Here is a 25,209-nt window from a genome sequence, read left to right as displayed (position 1 = left end):
GAAGAAAAGATCAGCAACTGGCATCCTACTACCATATCAAACTTACATCAGGCTCAGTCCTAGGCCTTATGTCAAGGGCCTTCCTATCCCATGAATTACTAAATCCAAGGTCATCTTTTGTGGTATCAAAACCACCATATATTTAAACTTAAAAGTCCTCTTCAAAGTGGAACATAACCATACACCTAAGAAAAAGCTCTACTTGGCAAGTCTCTATTATCAGTAGAAACTTTTAACAAATATTGCCATAAAAGGTTCTGAAACTAAACTTTATTCGGATGTTAATACATTATTTTTAGAATAAATAATTAAATCTCAAAGAAACAATTTTATCCCACGGAGCAATCACATAATGAAAAGTCACACATCATCATGATTCTATTTTTCAAAACATAAACTATAATTAACCCCTCTTAAACAGCTCTAAAAGCATGTGTATCTACTTATTTTTTTAACTGCATAAATAAATTGTGCCATAAAATAGAAACCACTCATATACTTTTTTTAAAGCCCGCTTTACTTTCTATTATCTTTTGATCTTTGCAGTAGTACAATGTAACACAGAAGATTTCAAAGTATAGTCAAGGTCCATGGCATATATAATAGGCGACGACATAAAAAATTCAAAGAGAAGTAAGTTTTACAAAGTAAGTCTAGTGTTGAAACGGTAATACTGTCTGGCTCAAAGAAGATAGTCTACATTGCTCTGTGAGATGTCAGCTACTACCGTAGTTATCAAGTAATCATGAAGACTGTCTGAAACTACCCAAATCAACTGAAATATAACGGCCTAATATCTCCAATAAAGCAGATGCCCTCCCATTAGAATGGCCAACCTTTTAACACGCAAGGTCCTGCATCCAGGAAAAACTCCCCAGTCCTGGGCAAAATAGAATGTTGGTCACTCTGCCTCCTATTCCCCTTTTCAATAACCAATGGAAAGAGAGGCATAGTTAACTCAAACATGTGTTCATGATCGTTCAGACTGTCCTCTTCAAATCTGATAAGAAAGTTTTCTGCCCTGTGGTACTCCAATTCTACATAGGTGTTTTCTCCTCAGGAGCAATGATCATCTACAAGTGAGATTTAACCACAACAGAATAGAATAAAATGAGGATTTACCAGATTATTTAGTTATGAAAAAGCCTTAAAAAGTTATCATTTAAACTGACAAGCAGTTATGAAACTTAGTTTTAAAGGCAGTAGACATAAAAAAAAAAAAAACACTAAATGAAAATCAACTATTTTCTTATTCCCCAAAATTAATAAAAAGATTTTAAAGGTCTGTAGTATAATGATTTATATAACAGGGATGTATAATTAAAACAAAAGTACAAATTAACACTTTATAAATTACTCTATGAATTAAATTTTTTTCTAATCTACTATCATCTTAGAAACTAAAATATTGAGATACAGCCATTTCCGACAACATACATAGAACTCAAGATAATCATGCTAAGTGAAATAAGCCAGACAGGAAAAGCTGAAAATCCCATGATATCACTTATATGTGGGATATAAACCTAAACGCAATAAATGAGCTGGACAAACAAACATAGATTCATGGACATGGACTATAGACTAGTGGTTACCAGAGGGTAGGGAGTGGGGGAGGAGGGAGGAAGTAGATGGGGTAAAGGGGGTTATATAAAGGGGGATAGGGGGAGGGTGAAGTGGGTAAAGGGGATCAAATATACGGTAGCTGAAGGAAACTGGACTGTGGGTGGTAAACACACAACAGAATATACAGGTGTTAAATTATAATGTACACCTGAAAATTATATAATTGTATTAACCAATGAACCCCAATAAACTTAATTAAAAAAAAAAGAAACTAAAATACTGCTGCATCTGTTACCTTCCCATCATTTATTCAGCATATACACTTATAAGTACAAAATCCCGAGTTTCATTTAAAGAAAATAGAAATTTTTTGTTTGCTCAAGAAATTGCCTTTAGTAAGCTGAAGAAATTGCCTTTAGTAAAAGTGTAAGATAATTGGTCTGATTTAGATGATGATTTAATCCATACTATGTCTTAATTCATGTTACATGCAAGTTATATTTAAATTTCTATAGCTTTACACAGATTCAATCATTTTCTTAAGCATTTTTAACACTGAGACTACTTACTTTTTACTTAATACCTTTCTATGTGGTTAAAAAAATGAAGTTACTTATAGCAAAATACTGACTTTCTAAAACCTAGAATCCTTCGCTTGACCTTAAATTATCATTAAAAATGATTCAATTTTTATACACTCTTATTAAAATTTTTTTTCAAGTAAGAAAGTTTTAAAGAAAGCCAGCTTAAAACTAACATTCTTAAAATTTTTATTGGCTACTTTAAAGTATACTAAATAAAAATGGCAATACATATTTATTGATAAACAACTCAACTCAATTCTGCTTTTGGAAAGAAACCTACATAAAAGCAGAAAATAAATGTCTGCAAAAAACCACTGTATCCGAAAATGCTTTACAGACATTCTTTTTTAATTCATTGAAAAAGTCAGCTCGAACTTTGATGTGTAAAACTGTAAGAAAAAAGCAAAATATGTCTTCATAATTACCAATAATTTTAATACCACATAGCAAGAATCAGTGAGCTACCACATATAAATCTTTGTATGCTCATTTTTCCTAAAAGACTGGAAAACCCCATTTTTAATCCCCCCAAGTCATCAACAATATAATTAATACACAACTAATCAATCTTGTCCATTAGTGCGGATAATTTTAATTCAACGACTCAGTTCACTGTCATATCTCTTTTACACACTGGCTGTCCACAATAACTGCTCTCACATGCTCCATCTGTACAAGTAGCCATGGCAACCAATACAGTTAAATTCAACAATTCTACAAGAAAAAAACTGCACAGGATTTATCACTATCATTATTATTACTACTTCTGCTGTCGCTACTACTACTACTATTTGCCATGCAGTTATCTGAATATATGTAGGAAACTATAGTGCTTAATAATACTTACTTTCAGCATTGGACAAAGTACAGGGATTACAGTCAACCAAAGCTAACTGAAAATGCTGCAAGAAGAAAGTGAAAAAAATTAATGCATTGAATTCAGTCATATAAATGCATCTCAAAATAATTTTCAGGTATGTAAGGTCTAACATAATGATAAGTCTATGCTATGCAGATAAAACATACTAGGATAACCACCTAGAATTACTTTGAACATTTCTGCTGATAACAGACAGGTTATTGAGAATAGAGAGTTTGGGGAAGAAATAACTTTATTAAGTTACCCTATGTGTGTTTTTGTTTATATGAAGAATGCTTTGGATGTTTAAATCTTCAAATAAAAAGTATTGGTTATAAAATGGTTTAAATGGAACACATCATTATTTTAAAAACTGTAAGTAAAAGTTCAATGGTATTAATGTCAGAACACCACCGCTTATCTCAAAATGAGATGTAAACTTTAGAAACAAACAAAAATGACTATGAGAATTATCATAAAGGGTAAAACTGTCCTGATTCTTTAATAATCATTGTACTTAATGTTGTTTAAAACTGTTTGAAATACTACAAAGAATATATCAAATAGCTTGTGTTCAAGTTCATTTATGAAACATAATTATCCTTTTAGAATGCATGTGTAGGCAATATTAATCAATTAATAGTTACACTTACAATATATAAAACTGTTCAAAAAAATACATGTTAAATTTAATGTATAATACTAATTTTTAAGAATGCAAATCATAATCAGGAACACTGGGTGACATCTGGCATCTAGTTTGTCAACATTATACCCGGTCCGAAGACAAGTACTAGAGGCTGGTATAAAATTTTTAATATAAAAAAGTAAATCTGTTTGAACTCCTCTAAAAAATATTTCCACAAATGTATATTCATATTTTTACTATTTAGAGTAATCAACAGTCAAAATACAAGGCACTTCTTAAAAATTAACCACAATAAGCTCATTCCTATCCACAATCCAAATATCTAAAAAGTTATATTTTTTATAACTGTTGGACAAACTGAAATTGATATGTATAATGACAACTTCTAGGTGTAAGCTCAAAAAGTTCATTAACAAGAGAAATAATCAACTTTTCAGTACTATATTTCAACACAGAATCAACAAACTATACTTGTTCAACTAGAACCCTCAATTAACAAAACTAAACGAATGTCAGCCACCTAATGTTACAAGAAAAATTAGAAGACATCACTTGGTATGACACAGTAGCTATTATATTCAGTCACGAATGTCTGTTATGTACACGGATAATTAGACTAGCCTACATTTGCAGTAATATTTAATCCATTCAGCAAATACTTATCAAGAGCCTATAATGCCTTTAGGACAATGCAGACACTAGGGAATATAATGGCCAACAAAACAAAAGTGAAAAATTTTTTGCCATGGTTGACTGAATGAAAAAAAAATCCAACATCTGAAGACCTTGAGAACTGCTTTTATTTTCCCTTGGCCTACTAAGCAGATTGTATGTTCTCGACCATCCCTTGAGTGCGCTACCATGGCAATAGAAAACAGACTATTTTAAAAAGTGAGTACTATGAAAGCAAAGTATGCTTTATAACAAACTGCTTTCCTCTAGACAAAAACAGCAGCGCAGCAGCTATACGTTCAGATTGTACTGCATTTCTAAACCTAATCTATCCTGTTAGCATAAATTAATATTTAGATAAAAGACAGACGTTTCCTAACTGACCTATCAAAGGATATAAACTGACAAAGAAACAGCCTTCGAGATGCTAATATTTTAGTTTTATTATTATGTTGAAATCCCGCAAAGAGCAGAAAGATGCATAATTTGAATTGCCCAGCCTACATTTCCTCTATCACTACTCAAGGTCCTCCAATGTAACCTGGCAGAAATAGTTCTGGACCATGTTTTATATAATTCTTAATCAATCTTAAAAGCAGCAATTAAGTCTTTGATGTACCATTTCGAACCCATGACATCATGAAATAATCAGCAGAAATGATTTCCACTTATGATAATGGGCCCTCAACCTGAAATGTCACCGGTAAAATATCCAGCACCCAACCTTGCAACCAACATAAGCAGCTAGGAAGTATCTGCACCTTGTACCGAAATATTGCAGTACCAAAACTGACTACTGCTGGGTGAAATAATTATGCAGTAGAGGCTTCTGCAGTTCAAAGACTATATACAAACCTCAAGGCAGAATGCAGTCTACAGAAAACTAATTTCCCAAGAAGATTTACCTAAGACATTTTTAATGCTCCAGTGATTTTCTTTTTATACAGTATTTCTGGTCCAATTTAACACAAGATTCAATTCATTACAATTTCTGTTGACATCTTTATCATCAAAGTCATCTTTTGTTTTAAAAGCTTTTGGCTTGTTCAATATTTCAAAATAACTTTATAGTATTTTGTTTTAAATAGACTAAGGAACTTGATTTCTATCTAGAGGGAGGATATCTATAGTCATGTAATTAACACATAAAACTAGTTTCAAGACTTTCCCTTTAAATTGTTTTACGTCTAGCTGTATAGTATGTGATTATCTCACGAATCATTTCAATTGTAGAACCCTTCAACTGTATTCCCAATCTTGAAGACAAGCAATGAGATAACTTTTCATAATTGACAATTATGTATCTACATATAAATTATTAATTTAGAGCAATGTTTGGATTCCAGATCCAATCTTGGATGTTCTGATTCAGTGGGTTGGGGATGACACCCTATGAACCAGATAAAAGCTTCTAACAAATTATTCCAAAACATAGTCAGGGTTAAATGCCACTATTTTAGAGTGTTTAAATTGTGTGCTTGCCCCCCAAATCCTTATTTCTAAGTATGTAGACAAGATGTGTATAGACAACACTGTGTCTATATTCAATTAGGGCAGACATAGCCATTTAGGAATACAATGTTGGCAACCAGCTTTACTCTCAAAAAATTCCAGGCACACTGCTGTGGCTATGCATCTACAACTAAACAAAAAAAACCACTTAATGTTGTAATAGAAGTTTAAAAGACAATTCCATAACAGAATCCAAAAGATATAGATGAGAGAAGAAAGGAAAGAGGTACTTCAGGCTGATGAAACAAGTTATTTTACAAAGCCCTTATGAAACAGGGTTTTATGGACCATTTAAGTGGAAGAAGGAAAGGTGTGTCGGGTTCTCTTTTAAGTCAAAGACAAACTGATCTTTCTTTTTTGTTGTTACAGCTTGCCACAGTTTTCAAAGTATAATTAAACTATTAACAAACTTCATTCCTAAAACTAATAGTCTAGGATAAATGGATGAGACTAGAGAAATACTTAGGTTGTGATGGTACTTACTTTAGGGATTTGGTATCTGAAAATGAGACACAGAACTGAAACTGGTAAGTTCTGTCTGACAGGGCTTGTGAGTCACATTGCATGGCCAAGCTGATCTGACTGAGGTTCTCTCAAAGCCTTCAAACTCAGTTCTTCCAATTCTCTTAGTAACACAAGGTTGTTACAATAGTTTTGAAGAACTCTACTGCACACCAGTGACTAATAGCTAATAAATCCTGGCAGTCTTGATTCAAAAAAGAGGTTCCTTCTTTGAAGTTTACCAATCTGGTCTCTTCTAAAAATTTCTTTAACACAAAAGACAAAAGACACTGTTAATGAAGATGTTTAAAATCTTATTTCTAGCCTGTCTTTTTGGCTCCAGACTTATATCTGCCTATATCAACAGCTGATAAATCCCTTGAGTATCTTCAACCCAATATGCTCCCAAATGGCTCATCTCCATTCAGAGCCTCTTTATCTCACAATTCCAAAACCTGTTGCTACTTTCTTTATTCCCTACTTAACAGAAGTGATTCAAATCAATAAATGAGGACTTTCTTCCCACATTGAATCAGTTAATAAATTAACTCATTGAATCAGTTAATAAATTAACTCCTTAAGATCTCTAGGATGTATTACCTTTCATCCATCCATCCGTCCTGTAAGAACCCATTTATTCTACTGCTCTTGCTCATCTTTTGTCCTATAACTATGTCCTACCTAGTCTCTCAACTCCTCATTTCTTTTATACCTTACAAAAGTATAGGTATGCAACCGATTAGAAATTTTAAAACACTGGTTCTAGTGTGAGTCTAACTTGTGTACACAGGGTTGGCTTAATTTTTCAAGTTCTTTAAATCTCGTGTACAATTTGTAGTCATATTTGTAATAAGACTGATACGGACACAAATAACAAATACAAGGTGAACATTACATATATTTTATAAAGGGGATAATTCAACAATTTGCAGTGTGAAATGTTTTGGAACATAATCTTTTAAAAAAAAACGTGACAATGACACACTGAATGATTCATAAAGCGGCATTTGAAGATCAAATATTCACAAGCACAAATTTAAGTAGTTTAGGGGTAAACACCAAAAAATATTTTTTGATTAGAAATGACTTCTTGTAAATTACTTTTGAGGAGAGAAAGTTGACATGGAAAACCTGGACTCATCTAACTCCTCAGTATCAGAGAGGATGGATACTACACATCTATGTACAGTAATGTCCTTTTAAAATGTGTATTTTGGAAGAACGTAAGTATTTCAGATAAACTACTTCACAGTTAAAGGTATGTAAAAGAACTCAGGGCAGAAATAAATATCAAAGAGAAAACCAAAACTGAGCAGGCAGAGTAGTTAAGAAAGCATTATTAAGTAGCTAGATAAACCAATTAGATCACCTCATATCAGACAATGATATCTAGGAAAGGTTAAAAGGTAAAGTACAAGTTGATGAGTAGTGGAAAGAGGAAAGATTTTTGTTCACAAATGAGGAAAAATGGACAGAAGATAAAATAAACAGCAATGATCATTCTCTGCCAAAAAACAAACAAAAAACAGTGATGTTACACCCAGGTACAAACTTACAACTAGTAGATAAATAACTCCTGGAGATCTAATGCATAGCCTAGAGATTATAGTTAACAATACTGTATTATAAATTTCTAAGTTGCTAAGAGACTAGATCCTAATTGTTCTCACAAAAAAAAAAAAAAAAAAAGATTATGTGACATGATAAAAGTGTTTAATGCTAAAGTGGTAATCATACTGCAATATATAAAAATATCAAATCAACACACTGTACACCTTAAACTTGTACAATATTGCATGTCCATTTTATCTCAATAAAAAGTAAATTTTAAAACACCAGAATTTTGAAAATGCCAGCTGGAAGAGTTAAGCTATTGAGCATCATGAAGGAAATAGGACAGGGGCAGGTATGGAGAAATAACAGCAACTTTCATTTTCTTCAGACAACTAAACTAATAAAAATATGCTGGTAAAGCTTCAACAAAGAAATATTAGCTGCTTTAGAAACTTAAGGCATGATTAAAATTAATTTAATAGCTAGCGTTCAAATTCTCAGCAGGTATCTGTACAATACATAAAGTGCACAGTATCTGAAATGAAACAAATGATTTATGTACTCTACAATAAATAAAATAATAAAAAACAGAAGACATTTCACAGATTACAAAAGTGGTTTCTAAAAGGAAGCATGTATCATCATGTCTTTACTTTCCTTCTGCTAAATATTGGCATTAAAAAAATCACAATAAAATATGAGTTTATAACAGGTATAAGATCAAATGACACACATGGAAATGAAGTAGTTCCTGGAGAAGAGTATGGTAAAAAGAAAGTGGAAATGATTTTTCACTCATAAGTTTTAGTAAGGTATAACAGTAAAGGGAGACATGAATGAACTGGTGAACAAGAGCATTTGGAGAAAACAACTGTACTGTCCATTTGTATGGAAAAAAAAAATTTCATTAAGAGATGACAAATAAAACTAGCCTCTCTTTTTTCTTTTGCAATATCTCCAGCCTATTCTATGGGAGGCGTTTTATCATTTCATAGCCTCTTCCATTTATCTATCCATTCAAGAAACACTAAGCACCTGGTAAAATGCCAAACTAATATAGAAGTCTCATTTGAGTTCAATCTATTTCTTTTGAATTGTCTCTGAAATACTTATCTTCTTAACCCTTTCATAGCAACCCCTTCTATCAGCACATCATCTTCAAATACCAAATTATAGAGAAATATATATTGGTATCCCAGCCCACTTTCCACAGGTCCCCTTAAAAAAAAAAAAACTTCCTTACCTTTAAAAAATCCAAAAAAATTCTAATGCTGACTTATTTTAGGGAAACTTAAATATGTAAATGTTAGGGAGAATTTCTATATGATCTTCATTAAATTAAATAGATGCACTGGCACTGACTGAATAATATGGGTGTTATTACATCTTATTTTGCATTTATTAGTTTCACATGAAGGAAATAACTTTAAGTCTGCCAAGATGTGAAAATTAAAGGCATTATATAAAACTATTTGTCAAAATTAGTGTACTTTTATTGAAGTAATGACAGTATACTGCCTCAAATATATAATGAATGTAAGCAATTATCATTAATATCATTAAAAAGTAATGAAATAAAATTCTGAATTAGATGACTAAATCCACCTGAAGGGATATTATCTGAAGCAGGGGAAAAAAACAACAAAACATCATGTAGAAATGTCACCCTGAAATGGACTATGGTTCAGATAATATTAAACTAGTTAATAAATTAAGACTTGGTACCACCAACACTCACTAAACACATGAAATCTTTGCCAATTTAATGGAAAAATAAGACCATATGATTAAAAAATAAGCTGGGCATTAACTTCACATTTCTGTGGATGAACAGATGTCAAAATACAAGTATTAAATTCTAGAACAGGAAAATGGATTTCACAAATATTTATACTGACCCAAATTAAAGAAAGTTTAGATATGGTAGATATGGTTTATAAACTAAAAACTAGAAAAGGGCTGAAAAAATTTTAATCTTTACAACAATCTTGTAAGGTGTGTACAGTTATTCCAGTTCTATCTATATACACAATCAAGAGTTAGGCATCTTGCCCAAGGTCACACAATTAGTTATGTGGCAGGGTCAAATTTTAAAACTAAATTTGCTTGCCCTGGAAGCTGTTTACACAGTACCAAAAACAGAATGAATCTGTTTCAGAGATATATTTTAGGAGATAAGTTATTACCAGAGACAGAAATAAACCAGGAGGCCCTGGAATGCATTTCATGTGTGGGTGAAAAGAAGGAAACTACTATGAAAATAAACTGTACTTTATTTAAATATTTTACCATCTAAAACACACTGTATATGCAATATCCCTGTTCCAGTAGAGAAAAAGGTAATGAGGTAGAGAAGACCTAATCTGTAATGCACAGATTGTTCACACCACGCCCACACCAAAATACTCTTTTAACACACCCTTTACTCCTCGCATTAGACAAGAACAGTATATTCAGGGAATTTTGCCCTGCTCAGAAACTAGGCATGACTGGTCTAAGAGTAACCATACCTTTGATAAGGAGTCAACTGAGAATGGCCATGTGGCCTATTTCTCGCCAATGGGATAGACAGAAGTATCATTGAAGAGATCAAAGGAAGTCAAGCTCTTTCTCTTCTGTGAAATGACTACCAGATATTTATTGAGCACATTATATGCCACTACTCTACCATATCTTTCTATATGAGACATGAAAAAGGAATAATTTCACTTTCGTTGTACCTGGCAAACAGCTTAAAGATAAGCCAACATAGAACACAGAAGAAATATATCTTTGATAAAAACTTGAATTAGTTCAATCAACCAATTCTTAACGCTAGGCTTCACATTTATAGTAGCTACCTTTTTTGTTATTTTAACCAGTTTGAGTTAGAATTTCTGAGGCTGCAGCCTAAAGCATCTAATACCAACTTTGTGATAGGAAACTGTTTCATACAGTGGAAAAGTCATCAGAGATTCTACATCTATCCATGTGAAGCTAAAGTAGTAGCCAGTCTTTAGGAAAATTGAAAGCCACCTAAGGAGAATGTAAGTAAGGGGCATATCGTTCCTTCTGATTCCTACCTTCGTTTATACTAAATGCTAAGCACTTACAGTAATATACGGAAATACTATCTCAACTAAAAATGCTGATGCCTAAAAGTTCTCCTATAAATAGACAAGAAATACTGGAGAAAGAAGCCTTAAAAAGCCAATGTCAAGATTGGATAAAAATCAAATGAACTCATTATGAGGAAGAGAAATATCAAGGGCTCCTAAAATTCTTTTCTATGTGTACATTAATGAAATAAACATCAGAATGATATCGTTATTTGAAATAATGGGGAAAAGGCCCAAAACAAGAAGACTACACTTAAGACAATTTTGCTAAAAATCACTGTGACTTGAAGGTCTGCTTAGTTTTTGACTATGCCTGAATAAATAAATAAAAGTTGTATACAGGAAGGTTTCTGTTGAACTTGAGTAAGCAGGAACGCTTTCAATTAGCCATCGAACACTGTTCAATACTGTTTTCCCTGATTAAAGAGAATTTTAAATAATGCCACCTTCATGGAAACAGAGCTTTGCATCTATAGAATTATTCAAGATACTACTGTACTGATATTCAGAGATAGCTACATTCCATAATTTGGGACATATGTGATTACTTTTTTTCCACTCAAATATATTTCCTGAGCAACATTTACCAAATGTTACTACCAAAACCACCTTTGCGATACGTAATAGGTATGTTGTAACAATATTTTAAAATACTCAAATAAGTCTGTTTTGTATTATAAGACATTTTAAGAGTCTTTGTTAGCTAATATATACTGTCCAAAGGGAGGGTAAAATATGAAACGTGGTATACTGAACTTACTTTCCATTTCTAATCCACTCACAGTCCACAGTATAGTCTGAGAAATGCTGCTCTAAGCTTGAGGAAAACTGATAATTTCCAGGGATCCCTTATTCTTCACACTACTTACGTTTATTCAGGCCTATTCCTCAAACTGCACTTACTTTTGACAACTGTGTATCTAAATACTTCACAACCTACTTGTTTTAGTGTTTTGGGTTGTATCTCTCTCTTTTTCTTACCATCAGCATTGTTTTATATAAACTAATGAAAGATAGAAACCATATTTGCATAATTGTCTACTTTAAAATTCTAGAACAATTAGGCACTCAAATACAGTTAAAAAACAAAAACAAAAACCTTTACTAATTCCTTATTAGTGAATTGAAATTACAACCTACTGTGAATAAAGTCATTCTTTATCTCCCTCCCTTCAGAATCAAGATAATCTATATGGGAGCTATTTAGAACATAGCAACCATTATATATCTCATAAATTTACAAAAACTTAAGCTTTTTTCTAGAACTTCTAATTCTTTCAAAAAAACCAATGCTTTTGTCATACAGGGAAGCACTGTATTCACGAAAAAAGCCCAGTGAGACCTAAAATGATGGCTGGCAGACAGCACAAGAAGCTCAATGAAAAATCTGAAAAATATCAAATTTCCATAGAAAGTGAATATTAAACCAATAATGTGTTATCTTTTCCCAACAATGCTTACACTTGCATACCAGCAGTACAAATGACTTTCAGAGAAAACTTTTTAAAATAATTTGGATATGAGACATGCCCTGCCGGTAGAGGTGAAAAGATTCTAGTGAGACTAATACAAACAAAGGGCCAATGATTTGGTCACAGATATAGCATCATTAAGTAGCTGCCTCTGACCTTTATCGTGGCCAATCACTTATAGTGGGGTAATTCAGATGTTCAAACTAATATATAAACTTTAGCCCTTTCCTGATGAAAGGCCTGAATTAAAATTTTTAAAAGAAAAAGTTTAATGGTGCAATTGGTTACCTATGTCTTAGCATAATGACTACCTTGTACTCTGAAACCCAATCTTATGTATCTTTCAGTTCATAGCTGATAAACAGTTCACTTAAATTTTCAACTTTTATTTTGAAGTGCCAATATAAATTCCCACATTTCTCAATGCTCTAATATTTAACAAGACCCCATTCCCTCCCCCCCCAAAAAAAAACCGTAAATAAGCAACATTGTATCTTGGAAAAAAACAACAACCTACCTTTAAACTAGACTCATAGTCTGTGTTCACTTTGAACATAAGCCCAAGTCGTAAATGAATTTCCTTGGCTCGACAAAAGCTGGGATCAACATAAAGCACCTCCTGAAATGCTTTAATTGCCCTGAAAGAATATAGACATAAAATATCTTAACTTTTTAACAGTTGTATGAATTTTTGCCTGGTAGCACAGTAAAACTTGTTTTACGCAATATTTTTTAAAGGAAATGACAGTTCTATAAAAATGATGTGACTTAACAGTTTTTCTAAACGACTAGGAAGGGCAATTGAGTCTTTCATATTATCAATGCAAATAACTGATTTTATTGTTTCTGAAATTTCCTAGGGTATAAAGGGGTAACGCAGATAGGATAGTTTTGTCTTTGAGGGAAGAGAGATTAATCCTGTCTCTAGTCTACTCTATAAAAATGTCTAGTCTATAAAAATGTCTTCTTTATAAAACTTTATATTTTTATCTTTCATATTTAGGTTTATAATCCATCTGCATCTTATTTTTTTATATGGTGTGAGGTAGGGGTCAGTTTTCATTTTTTTTCCATACAGATATCCAATAGCCCCTATATCATTTGTAGAAAAGACCACCTTTACCACAGCTCTGTGCTGCCACTAAGTCCTAAACCAAATGTCATTATCTGTATGGGTCTGTTTCTGGGTCCTCTATTATAAGTTACTTTCCACTGGTCTATCATGATAGTCTATCTTTGCCTCAAATTCACAATTAATCTTTTATAAAAGGCCTCGATTACCAGTAGAACAAATACAAAGGTAATAAAGGGACACTTTTCATTGAAAATATTTTTATATCACTTAATTTAATCATGTGAATGTATTACTTACTCAAAAACAAATTATTAAAATTATGACAAAGAAAATAATATCTGTGAATCTGAAAATTTTAATAGCAGATACAATAGTATGTTAGACATCATTTTAAATCTCTCTACAAGATTTAAGGCTTAGCCCAAGTACAAACTAATATATTCTAGGCAAAGCTTTTTATCAACTGTTATCTGCCTCTACTTATCTTAAAGGTGGCTATTTAGAATCTTATATGATCCCAAAATAAAAGTCAATCTTTTATATAAAAAGTTCAAAATATCATATCACAAAATAGAGCAAAACAATATACCCTATGTTTTTAAGTAACTATTGATTCATGCATCATCTATTCCCCCCAAAAAAACCTGTGTGTGGTTATATACATGTTTATTATAAAATTAAGAGTTCTAAAAGGTAATGTTTATTTTGAGGGAGTGGGGGCAATAGGTCTGGCATCAATGTCTTTATACTTGGTTAAATATTTACTTCCTGAAGAAGAGCTTGGCATTTATGTGTTAGATGGCTCCTTAAATGGGTAGAGTATGTATCTATTTTATTATCTGATGTATATAGGCAGGAGAGGGGAGTCAAAGGCCTGACAGAAAAGAACTGATATAAATACCCATTCTCATTCAAAGGGAGCTTCCTATTTCTCTCAACCAAACTTCAAGATACTCGTGTGCATATTGGTAAGAGGTTCTTTTTGTATTTTTCTCAAACTCTTCTAAAAGGAAGAGGTGCAGCTTCAGCCTCTACATTTTCTAGGTCTTGTCTAGTGCTACCTACCACCTTCTAATAGAACAGACAACTGTGCATGTGTGTAGAGGGGGAGAGGGATTGGTGAGAAGAGGTAGAGGAGGATACAATACACATACACAGAGACACACATTTAGGGGTAGGCATAAAAAAGCTTAGGAAGGGAACAACTGCAGCAATAAACGATGCCAGTTAAACCATGATGCAACTGGGGAAAAGTATGCAGGGGCTTTTGGAAGTTTCTGGGTTGACAGCAATTTTTTATTTCTTGAACCAAGTAATGATTACGAATGTTTATAATAACATGTTAAGATTTATACTTATGTCTATGAATTCTTTAAGTATATTGCATTAAGTAATTTATAATGAATTTTTTAAGCATATTTGTAATAATAAAAATTAAAGTGAATGCTTCATAAGGTCCTAATTAACCTTACCGTACGATATGGGTCAGAAAACTCTCTTATGGAATGGGTCAGTACTAAACAATGTCTACATGTACCAATAAAAAAACAAAGGCAGGCATGAGTCAAAAAAATCAAAGAAAAAGAATGGAAATGGAAGACAGCAAAGGAAAAAAGGAGTAAGAGAAAATAAGAAGTTCGGAAAGAAAAACAGTCTAAATAAGGGTGTGAGGAAGGGCAGTAGGAGAACACAGAGCAGCAATAACAACCCCTCAGGAGAAATATTTCTTGTCTCAGTTTCTATTTCCAGGCTTTTCCCTAAACCTACTATCCATAGATGAGTTTTACTCGATAGGTGCCTTTAGTACAGACATCTTATCCACTTAGTGCACAATGTCACACAAGTGCAAAGAAACGTAAGTTTATTTTAACAAGTTACCTAAGTATGTTAACACACTGGAAATAAAAAAAAAAAAGAATCTGTAAGCAAAAATACATGTTTCGACACACTAGTCTAAGCCACACTATGCTTACTCTTTAAGGACTATCAAAAGTACCCATGACAAGGTGTGGTAAATATATATCTAATCATCAAGTTCTCCTGGTTGTTGTTTCAAAGTTTCCCTCCAATTCAATACCTTGCAGACTCAATCTTCAGTATTTCATGACTAGATTACTGAAATAGACTCCCTAAGGACTGACTTCCCTTGCTCTGCTCTGACTTCCCTTTATCTGCTTCCTAAAACATGTGGCTCCTCTGATTGCCTACTAACCATGATACAGTAAGTCAAATCTCCACGTAGCATTGAAGCAGTGAGCATTAAAGGTTTAAGTACATATGAGCAGCACCTATGCAATTCCATGCCCAGGTATGCCCTACTATTTATTGCTCCTCCTCAGCTGTGAACTGGCTTATCTCAGGAATTTCTTTATGTAAATACTAGTCCCTCTTGACCTCACTGTTTCTCAGGTTGATCTCCTGACCTGGAATATTTTCATTCTTTGGCTTCACCCTAAATCCACTATTACACCTTAAAGATACACCGCCCAAACTCAACACCAACTACTTTTTGCTTAATGTTAACTAGCAGTTAGGGCCACTCTATAATCAAATCATTTTATTCTCTACCTATTGGTGTGCTGTCTTCTGTTTTCCCAAGTACGCTATTCCTTGAGTCCTACATTCCTTTTATTTTTATTTTTCTAAATAATATGGTAAAATGTTTACGTTTAATAGATGTTTGCTGATGTCACCACTTTTATAGTTAGCTGATGGCTGTGTGTGTGTGTGTGTGTGTGTGTGTGTGTGTGTGTGTTTTCGAGTGGTGGATCACTCCACAGTCTCTTTATTAAACAGTTCCCCTTATCTAAAAAGATATAAGTTCATTTTCATTTTCTAAACTTTTACCCATCTTTCTCTGTGTGCTTCTTCAGTTTCTCCAAGCCCAGAAGAAAAAAGGAAAAGAGAAGAAAAAAGAGTGTGTGTGTGTGTGTGTGTGCGCGCGCGCGCGCGCACGCGCACACATGCGTGTTTATGTTGAGAGGGGGAGTGCGTGTGGAGAAACTAGGTAACAGCCAGACTACATTCTAATTCTGGTCATCATTTTACCATATCTATACCCCACCAAAGTGCATGTAGCCAGAACATCACTGCAGCACAAACTAAACTCAAACATCGACACATGAAAATTCTGCTGGCCTCAGTATTCTGATAGAGAATTTTAGAACACAAGAAATGGCTAACGAAAACTATAAAATATTTTTATGATACAATGCCTGGAAAAGTTCATAGTTTTCAACTATTAAAGCATATTCTCTACTGAAACAGAAAAGGTACATACTACTGTGCATGAGTATCATTGGCATTTTTCCTTAAAATCTAAAAAACGTAGATTTTTTCCATCATCAAAATTATTTCAATAAATTTTCAGCTTAAAAATTTTGCATTTAATGTTTGCCACTGTTAACAATTTAAAAAAAGAAATGATAGAAAGCTAAAACCTCAATAGCACCACCTATGAAATATGCACACGTTAAATTGTATTTTTAATAAGATTTCAATAAAGTCATTTTAAAAAGCCTCCTTTAGAACGCTAACAAACTATAGTAAAACTAATGATATTAACTAAATGTCCCTAGCACAGTTTAAGTATATTTGGAAAGAGACATAATAAAACTTTAAATTCTCTGAGGCTAATAAAACTGACTCCAGAGATTTTCCTCAGGGATATCTAAAGAAATAAATGAACTAATTCTACAAAATTTCATACTAGTAAAAGGGAAAATATGCTAGCTCTAAATCAGTAATAACATATATATACATAACCAATATATACTTCTACACATGTATTAGGAAATTTAGAGGTTTCTTTAAAATGACACAAATAGAAAGATTTGATGAAGTAATCAAAAAGACAGGTGGAGATGGAAGAAGGTAGATCAAACAGTAAATGGCACAAAGTTACATAGGTAAAAACTGCTCAAGACGTTTTCAGGGAAATGTTAATACAGTGTGACTGACACAAAGAATATATTTAGGGGAGCAGTAAGGCTAGAATGATCATCTGAGGTTGAACCACAGAGAATCTTAAATGTGAGGCAAAGTTTTAGAAATATCATACACTGGGGTTATTCACATTAACATTTGCTAATGTACAACCTCCTGGTTCTTCTGACCTCTCTAGCCAGTCTTCATTTCATCACTCCAGACAATAGGATACTTTTTTCTCTTCCCTATCGCAAGATTTATGCTTTTATCCATAATTTCCCTGAGGCTTAGTCTAAGCCCTTCCAAATTCTCTCTGGCCATCTATTTGTTACTGGTAAATATAACTTTACCAAAACTGCCTTGGTTATCTGCTAGTTTTTTCAAAACATAAGTATATATGTAATAAAGTCAACACATTAACATGAACTGTTTTATTTTAATGGAACTATACTTAAACTTTTGATCTAAGAGCATTAATTTTATTATGATAGCTGAAAAATGTATGTTCAATATTAAGTTTTTGCCAGACAAGCCTCAGGACCAATAGTACTATGACTACACTAGGTTTATGTTTGCACCCAAAACACTGACTACACAGAAGAGCAGAGATTCCTACACTCCTAACACTTGTGACTGGTACAGTGCTAGGAAAATGAATCCTAAAGAACCTTCACTTGTAACAACCTTCACTTGTTTTTTAACTCACCTCCACCTCATTCCCCTAATCCTTTACCATATCAATGAAACAATAATCACTACCTTTCCTTACCACACCTATCAATTACATTTGGGAGCTTAATGTCCAAAATCCTGTACCTCTAGCTCAGAATTGTGTTATCACCACCATAAAACCATTCTGATAATGATCAATGGGAATACGAAAGGTTATAGGCTAGAGATAGGACTGATAAGGATGTTCAGGGGGATATATTTAAAATATGGCTACAAGCTGGAATAATTTATTGTATGTATTTCAATTCCTCTCACCCAAGGATATAGATTTCATAAACAAGTGAAGGCATGGGCACACATTCATATGCATGTAAAGGAACAGCTTTATAGTCGAGACTGGTTCTAGCTCTCTGCTATGTGTATATTATTTTGTGTTTCTATGGCTTGCTTTCTCCTTCTGGACATCTAAAAAGTTTTGTTTCAGATTACTGAGTAGGATAATAGTAAAACTAAATAATAATGCTAAGTCCAATGAGGATGTAGCAGTTACTCTACCTACTTTCTTACATGGGCTCCTCTAAGAAGCTACAACTGAGACTAGAAAAACTGACCAAATAACTGAACTGATCTAGAAGCTAACCAATAAAGTCAACTCCAAAAGAAAAAATGGGCAGCAAAATATGCCAAGAAATAAGACAAGACAAGCAGGTTAACATATAAAACTATCTTTAATAAAATTGCTCTTATTAACATATTAAGTGACCATCGCCAACCCCAACACACATGTTGGTTGTACATACTATCAAATAATCTAATCAAATGTCAGCAGACACCATTACCAAATATCAAATTTTACTTAAATTATAAATGTACCAGAGATACAACATTCTGACCCATCCTAGGCCGATTCTTAGAGCTGACAATACAAAATAAAAGGCATACCACACTCTTCTACAGAAATACTTTTTCAACAAACCCCAAAGAATACAGTGTGAAATTTTCAAAAAGAAAAGTGTCTGGTCCCAGCAATTAATAACTACCTATAAATTAAACCAAAGAAAACACAAATACGGTTTTAACCTAAGGAAGTTCCTATCAGTTAAGGCTGTTCTCTAGAACTCTCACCAACCACCTACTCCATGCTTTCTAATTTTGTGGCTGTTTAAGAAATAGTGAGATAAGTTAAAGCAAAAATTGGAGCACAGAGTCTGTGAAAGAACATTTGACTGGCAAGAGAGAAAATACAAAGCCAGACAGGGTATCATTTTAGGAAGCAGCTAGAGCTGAAACTTAAGACACGAGAAAATGGTGGTGACCAGGACAGGATCGACAGACCAGAGGGCACTTACTCTGACACTGCATTGTCCTTATATCATTCAGTTTCATTCTTAGGTCAACTGAAGTATATACAGCAATCATATATAGATAAGGAATCAACTGATATAATTTACCACAGCTACAGGCCCCTCAAAGTTGGCATGGTCACATATTTATTAAAGCAATCGAATTTTAAACTGATGATGGTGTCACTTCACTACTAATTTTATGTTCCTATCTTCATTCTACAGGGAGCTCACAAGTAATCACACACATAAGTAAAAACTGGCTGGTGTGAGGTATACATGTCTATTCCTAAACTACAGAGTTCCTTGTCTTGGATTTCACCTAAATTATTTCTGGCTCACCATAAAGAATGTACCAATGTGCCCAGGAGAGCAACTACAAATACTGACTAAAAAATTACCACCTGTTAATCTTCAAACTTGGGAAGAGTATAACAGAAAAAAATATTAGATTGGAGAATCTGAGCATAAACTTGCTTTTGCCGCTAATTAAAGTTATGTAAGACTGAGTGTCTGTCTGTCTCTCTGTCTGTCTGTCTCTCTGTCTCTGTCTCTCTCTCTCTCTCTCACACACACACACACACACCCCTCCCTACCTTGCTTTCTTCATTTACAAAATTAAGGGAAAAACGAAGTTTTCTCTAAGACCAAGAGCAAAGAGGGAAGAAAAAGCATATAAGAAAAGTCATCCATGTCTCAAGTTTCATCTTCAGAGAGACCATATTGAATCACTTCCAATGTATATTTAAAAGGTCTAGAATATTGGGGGTGCCCAAAAGATACATGACAGGGTTATAACCTTTGGCCAAAACCTTCCTTTGGACTCTCACAGCACTTAGCTTAAAATTATGGAGAATATAAGGAACGGACAAAGTCGGATACACTTCAAATAAAAAAATGTCAAATAGAGCTTTACAGTTTACAAAATGTACATTATCTTATTTGATCATCAAAACTCTATAAATTAGAAAAGGCAAGTTATTACAATATACTTTTAAAAAACATCACATACACAAATGAGGAAACAGACATAAGGAGCTTATTTAACTAAAGATCAAACTAACTGGCTGGCAGCACTGAGATCAGAATACCAATTCTCCAACTCAAACTCTATTTTCTTTCCATTGGAGAATGCTATTGTCTTGTCTGGTAAACAGGAAAACAACAATGGAGTACAGGCCATGATAACAGGGCCCTATACTTTACTGTTTATAAAATTTTATATATTATTATCATATTTAATCTCTGACCCTGAAGATGGTATTATTCATTATTCCTACTTTATAAAGCAGAGAAATGAAAGTCTATAATCTGATGCTCAGTTACCGGAAATCAGTAAGCACTAGCGTGCGTGTGAGTATGCGTGTGCGTGGGCAGATAGAAGACAGAGCAGTCAGTCTTGTCTAGAGTCTGAAAAGGTAAAGATACTGGTCATCACAGATTATTTATTCACAGACCTTGAGATTTGAAAGCTTAGTCATTCTCCAGTTCAAATAACCTTGGGACCACCGGTCCATGTGAGAAATTTCAAAAGCTTTCTGATCTAAGCCTTTAATTAAAATCTTATACCAGATTGATTTAGAAACACATACAACTCTAATAATGTAAACTGGGCCAATATCTATCAAGGAACAATCTAATCATTTCAAGAGATTATTGAAAACTGTAGGCATAGGGACATTAAAATATTTTGTACTTATTACACACACAATAACACACACACAAACACATCATTTACTGGAAATAACTGTAGTCATTAGTTTTAGGTCAACTTACCACTGAAATGCGTTGTAATGGAAGTAGACCAAACCAAGACCATATAAAAAGGCAGCATTCTGTGAAGAAAGGGAAAAAGAGACTTTTAGGAAAAGCACTTATGTTTAATGCATGACATTATTAATATAAAATATAACAACCATGTTATTTTAAGTTTATAAACTCTATCCTGCATTATAATATATTTGTGATATATTTTTAAAACATCAAAATAACACTGATTAGGCAGCAGATGGCACAGAATACAATCAACTTGGAGAGATTCTCTGGTTTCTTTAAAATCAAACCTGCCCCTGAAATAAAAAATCTGCCAGCAGAATTCTACGGGCAAATCTACTATAAAAACCTATTAGTCGGGAATAAAAAAATGCTTGGACTATGTTATCCTATTCTCTCTTGCTTGCATCTGTATTCTTTCTCTGGTTCTTTCCGTTTCTTGAACTGGATTTAATTTTATGCTCAGTGTTCCAGAAAGGTAGTTAACATTCAAAGTAAATATATAACATAAACCTAGAACGATTTTTAGTATTTAAAAAAAAAAATCACATGCTAAAACAACACCTAGCCACTTATATTTTCGGATTTAAACATGAGTGATTTATTTTCCAGTATAAAACAGAAAGATACTTATCCACACTCACTTTGACCTCTGACTTCCATATAGAAACTAGCTACCTACTCCCCTTTTTTAAAAAAAGGGCAAATGTTTACCTACTTTGTGTTTATCAATAAAAAAGCATATCTATATTAGTAAATCATTCCCTGTTGGAAAAAAAAAAAAGTAGAGGAATTACGTCAGAAGCATGGCAGAGTGAGAGATGTCCCCAGATCGCTCCCACTGAAATATGTTGAACATCTGAAAACTAAAAAAATTAATACCCAATCTGCACACAAGTATGTCACAGCGAATAATCTGTGCAAAACAGCTACCATATGAGCTGAATACGAACTAGATAAGCAGAATGAGTTTTTTAGCAAGGAGACTGAAAACCTTGAAAAGAAACAATTAGAACTTCTGGAGATAAAGAACACATTAAAAGAGATGAATGAAATAGCAAGATTGGGAAATAGAGTCAACCCAATGGAGGAAAGGATCATTGATATCGAAGACAAAAACTTAGAAATCAATCAGAAGGAAGAAGCAAGAAATCGAAGAATGAAATATAACAAAAGGGAAATGCAAGAATTAGATGATACAACCAGGAAGGGAAACATAAGAATAATAAATATTCCAGAAGGAAAGGAAAAGGAGCGCGGATCAGAAAGCATTTTCAGACTAATAGTTGACGAGAATTTCCCAAATCTAAGGAATGAGTTGGAGCTTGGAATTCAAGAAGTCAACAGAATACCCAATTATCTCAACCCAAAAAGGCCTTCTCCAGGACACATTGTATTAAAATTATCAAAAGTCAGAATTCTCAGGGCTGCCAGAAAAGAGAAGACGGTAACCTATAAAGGAAAACCCATTAGATTATCGTCAGACTTCTCAGCACAAACCTTACAAGCAAGAAAGGAGTGGAATCAAATATTCAAATATTAAATGAAATGGAATGGAATTACCAGCCAAGAATAATGTATACAGCAAAGTTTTCCTTTAGATACGAAGAAGAAATAAAGACCTTTCCAGACATATAAAAATTGAGGGACTTCTCCAGTAAGAGGCCTGCATTATGACTAACAGGCAGATAGAAGTAGAGAAGTGCAACCCTTACTAACAACCAAGTATTATAAGCATAAGCAATAAGCAGAAATTTGCTATTGCAAGATAGGAATGAACGTTCAGCATATATAGTGAGAAACTAATACAACAATAACAGAAAAGGGGAGGGTTCAAAGATCCAACTTCACAAAGGGGAATGGAGATAAGGCACACGCAGGAAAAAAATGAAACACACACACACACACACACACAAATAAAACTATCCTTTACATATCCGTAAAGGTAACCATACGCCAAAGATTCAGAACTAAGGTACATAACATAAAACAAGAAGGACCAGAGGGAAAATACACAAAAACCACCACGACCACCACCACCAACGACAAAAAAGAAACACAATGACAAGGAAGCAATGGAAACACCAAGCCACTAGAAAGCAAAACATAACATGGCTATAGGAAAAGCTCACATTTCAACAAATATCCTAAAGGTAAAAGGACTGAACTCACCAATAAAAAGATAGAGGTGCAGATTAGATTTAAAAAAAAACAAAAACAAAAACATGTGCTGCCTCCAGGAAATACATCTCAGTTCCAAGAAAAAATAGACTCAAAGTGAAAGGGTAGACAATGATACTTCAAGCAAATGACATTCAGAGAAAAGCAGGAATAGTGGTATTAATACTGGAAGAAATAGACTTCAAAATAAAAAAGGTAAAGAAAGATACTGAGGGACACTTCACAATGATAAAGGGAATCATGCACCGAGAAGACTTATCACATTAATATCTATGCTCCATCCCAATCAGGGAGCCCCAAAATATATAAAGCAATTACTAACAGAACTAAATGAAGAAACAGACCAAAACACTATCATAATAGGGGACCTAAACACCCCACTGTTGGATATGGACAGATCATCCAAACAGAATATAAATATGGAAATAACATCCTTAAATGACACATTAGAACAACTGGACATAATTGACATTTACAGAGCCTTCCATTCCAAAACAGCTGCTTATTCATTCTTCTCTAGTGCACATGGAACACTTTCAGGAATCGACCACATACTGGGACACAGAGATAGCCTCAACAAATATAAGAGGGTTGAAATCATACTGACCATATTCTCTGATCATAATGCTTTGAAACTAGAGATCAACTGCAAAAAGAAAGCAGGAAGAACCGCAAATACATGGAGATTAAACAACATACTACTGAAGAATAACTAGGTCAGAGAAGAAATAAAGAGATCAAGAGATACATAGAAACGAATGATAATGATAGTATAATATATCAAAACTTTTGGCACACAGCAAAAGTGATCATAAGAGTTCAATCTGTTAGAATAGCTATAATCAACAGGACAAATAATAACAAATGTTGGAGAGGACATGGAAAAATAGGAACCCTTATACACTGATGGTGGAACTGTAAATTGGTACAGCCACTATGGAAAACATTATGGAGGTTCCTCAAAAAACTAAGAATTTAATTGATCTACCATAAGAACCAGCAATCTCTCTATTGGGTATTTACTCCAAAGACTTGAAAACTCATATCCATAAAGATATTTGCACACTGCTGTTCATACCAGCATTATTCACAGTGGCCAGGACATGGAAGAAACCAAAATGTCATACGATAGATGATTGGCTAAAGAAGCGGTGGTACATATATACAATGGAATATTATCAGCCATAAGAAAAGATGAAATGCTGCCATTTGCGACAACATGGATGGACCTCGAGATAATCATGATAAGCGAAATAAGCCAGACAAAAAAAGTTGAAAATCACATGATATTACTTATATGTGGGATATAAACCCTAAAGCAACAAATGAACAGAACAAACAGAGACTCATAGACTACAGACTAGTGCTTAACAGAGAGTAGGGGGTAGGGGAGGAGAGAGGAGGTACACAGGGTAAAGGGGGTCAAATATCGGGGGTAGGGGGAGGGTAAAGTGGGTAAAGGGGATCAAATACATGTAGCTGAAGAAAACTGGAGTTTGGGTGGTAAACACACAATACAATATACAGATGTCACATTATAATGTACACCTGAAAATTATATAATTATATTAACCAATGTTACCCAATAAGCTTAATTAAAATAAATAAAAAATAAAAAATGAGGAAAGTTCATATAATTACAGGTCTATCTCCAAAAACAAGAACAAGCCCCCCAAAAAAACAACCTAATGCTTCATCGTCAAAAACTAGAAAAGGAAGAACAAATGAAGCCTAATGTCAGCAGAAGGAAAGAAATAACCACAATTAGAGC

The 25,209-nt window shown here is 33.6% G+C and overlaps 1 protein-coding gene across 1 annotated transcript in view; it reads right to left on the bottom strand.

The window, feature by feature from the left end:
• KDM6A (lysine demethylase 6A) overlaps positions 1 to 25,209 on the bottom strand; it is a 198,137-nt gene that overhangs the window by 83,912 nt on the left and 89,016 nt on the right. The window contains 3 exon segments of the mRNA XM_025051082.1: positions 2,998 to 3,052; positions 12,985 to 13,105; positions 21,261 to 21,319. Coding sequence (XP_024906850.1) covers positions 2,998 to 3,052; positions 12,985 to 13,105; positions 21,261 to 21,319 — 235 coding nt within the window.

This window comes from Pteropus alecto, unplaced genomic scaffold (genome assembly GCF_000325575.1).
Source record: "Pteropus alecto unplaced genomic scaffold, ASM32557v1 scaffold77, whole genome shotgun sequence".
NCBI classification, from domain to species: domain Eukaryota; kingdom Metazoa; phylum Chordata; class Mammalia; order Chiroptera; family Pteropodidae; genus Pteropus; species Pteropus alecto.
Note: the sequence above shows the minus strand (reverse complement) of the source record. Positions and strands in the feature narration are given on the sequence as shown.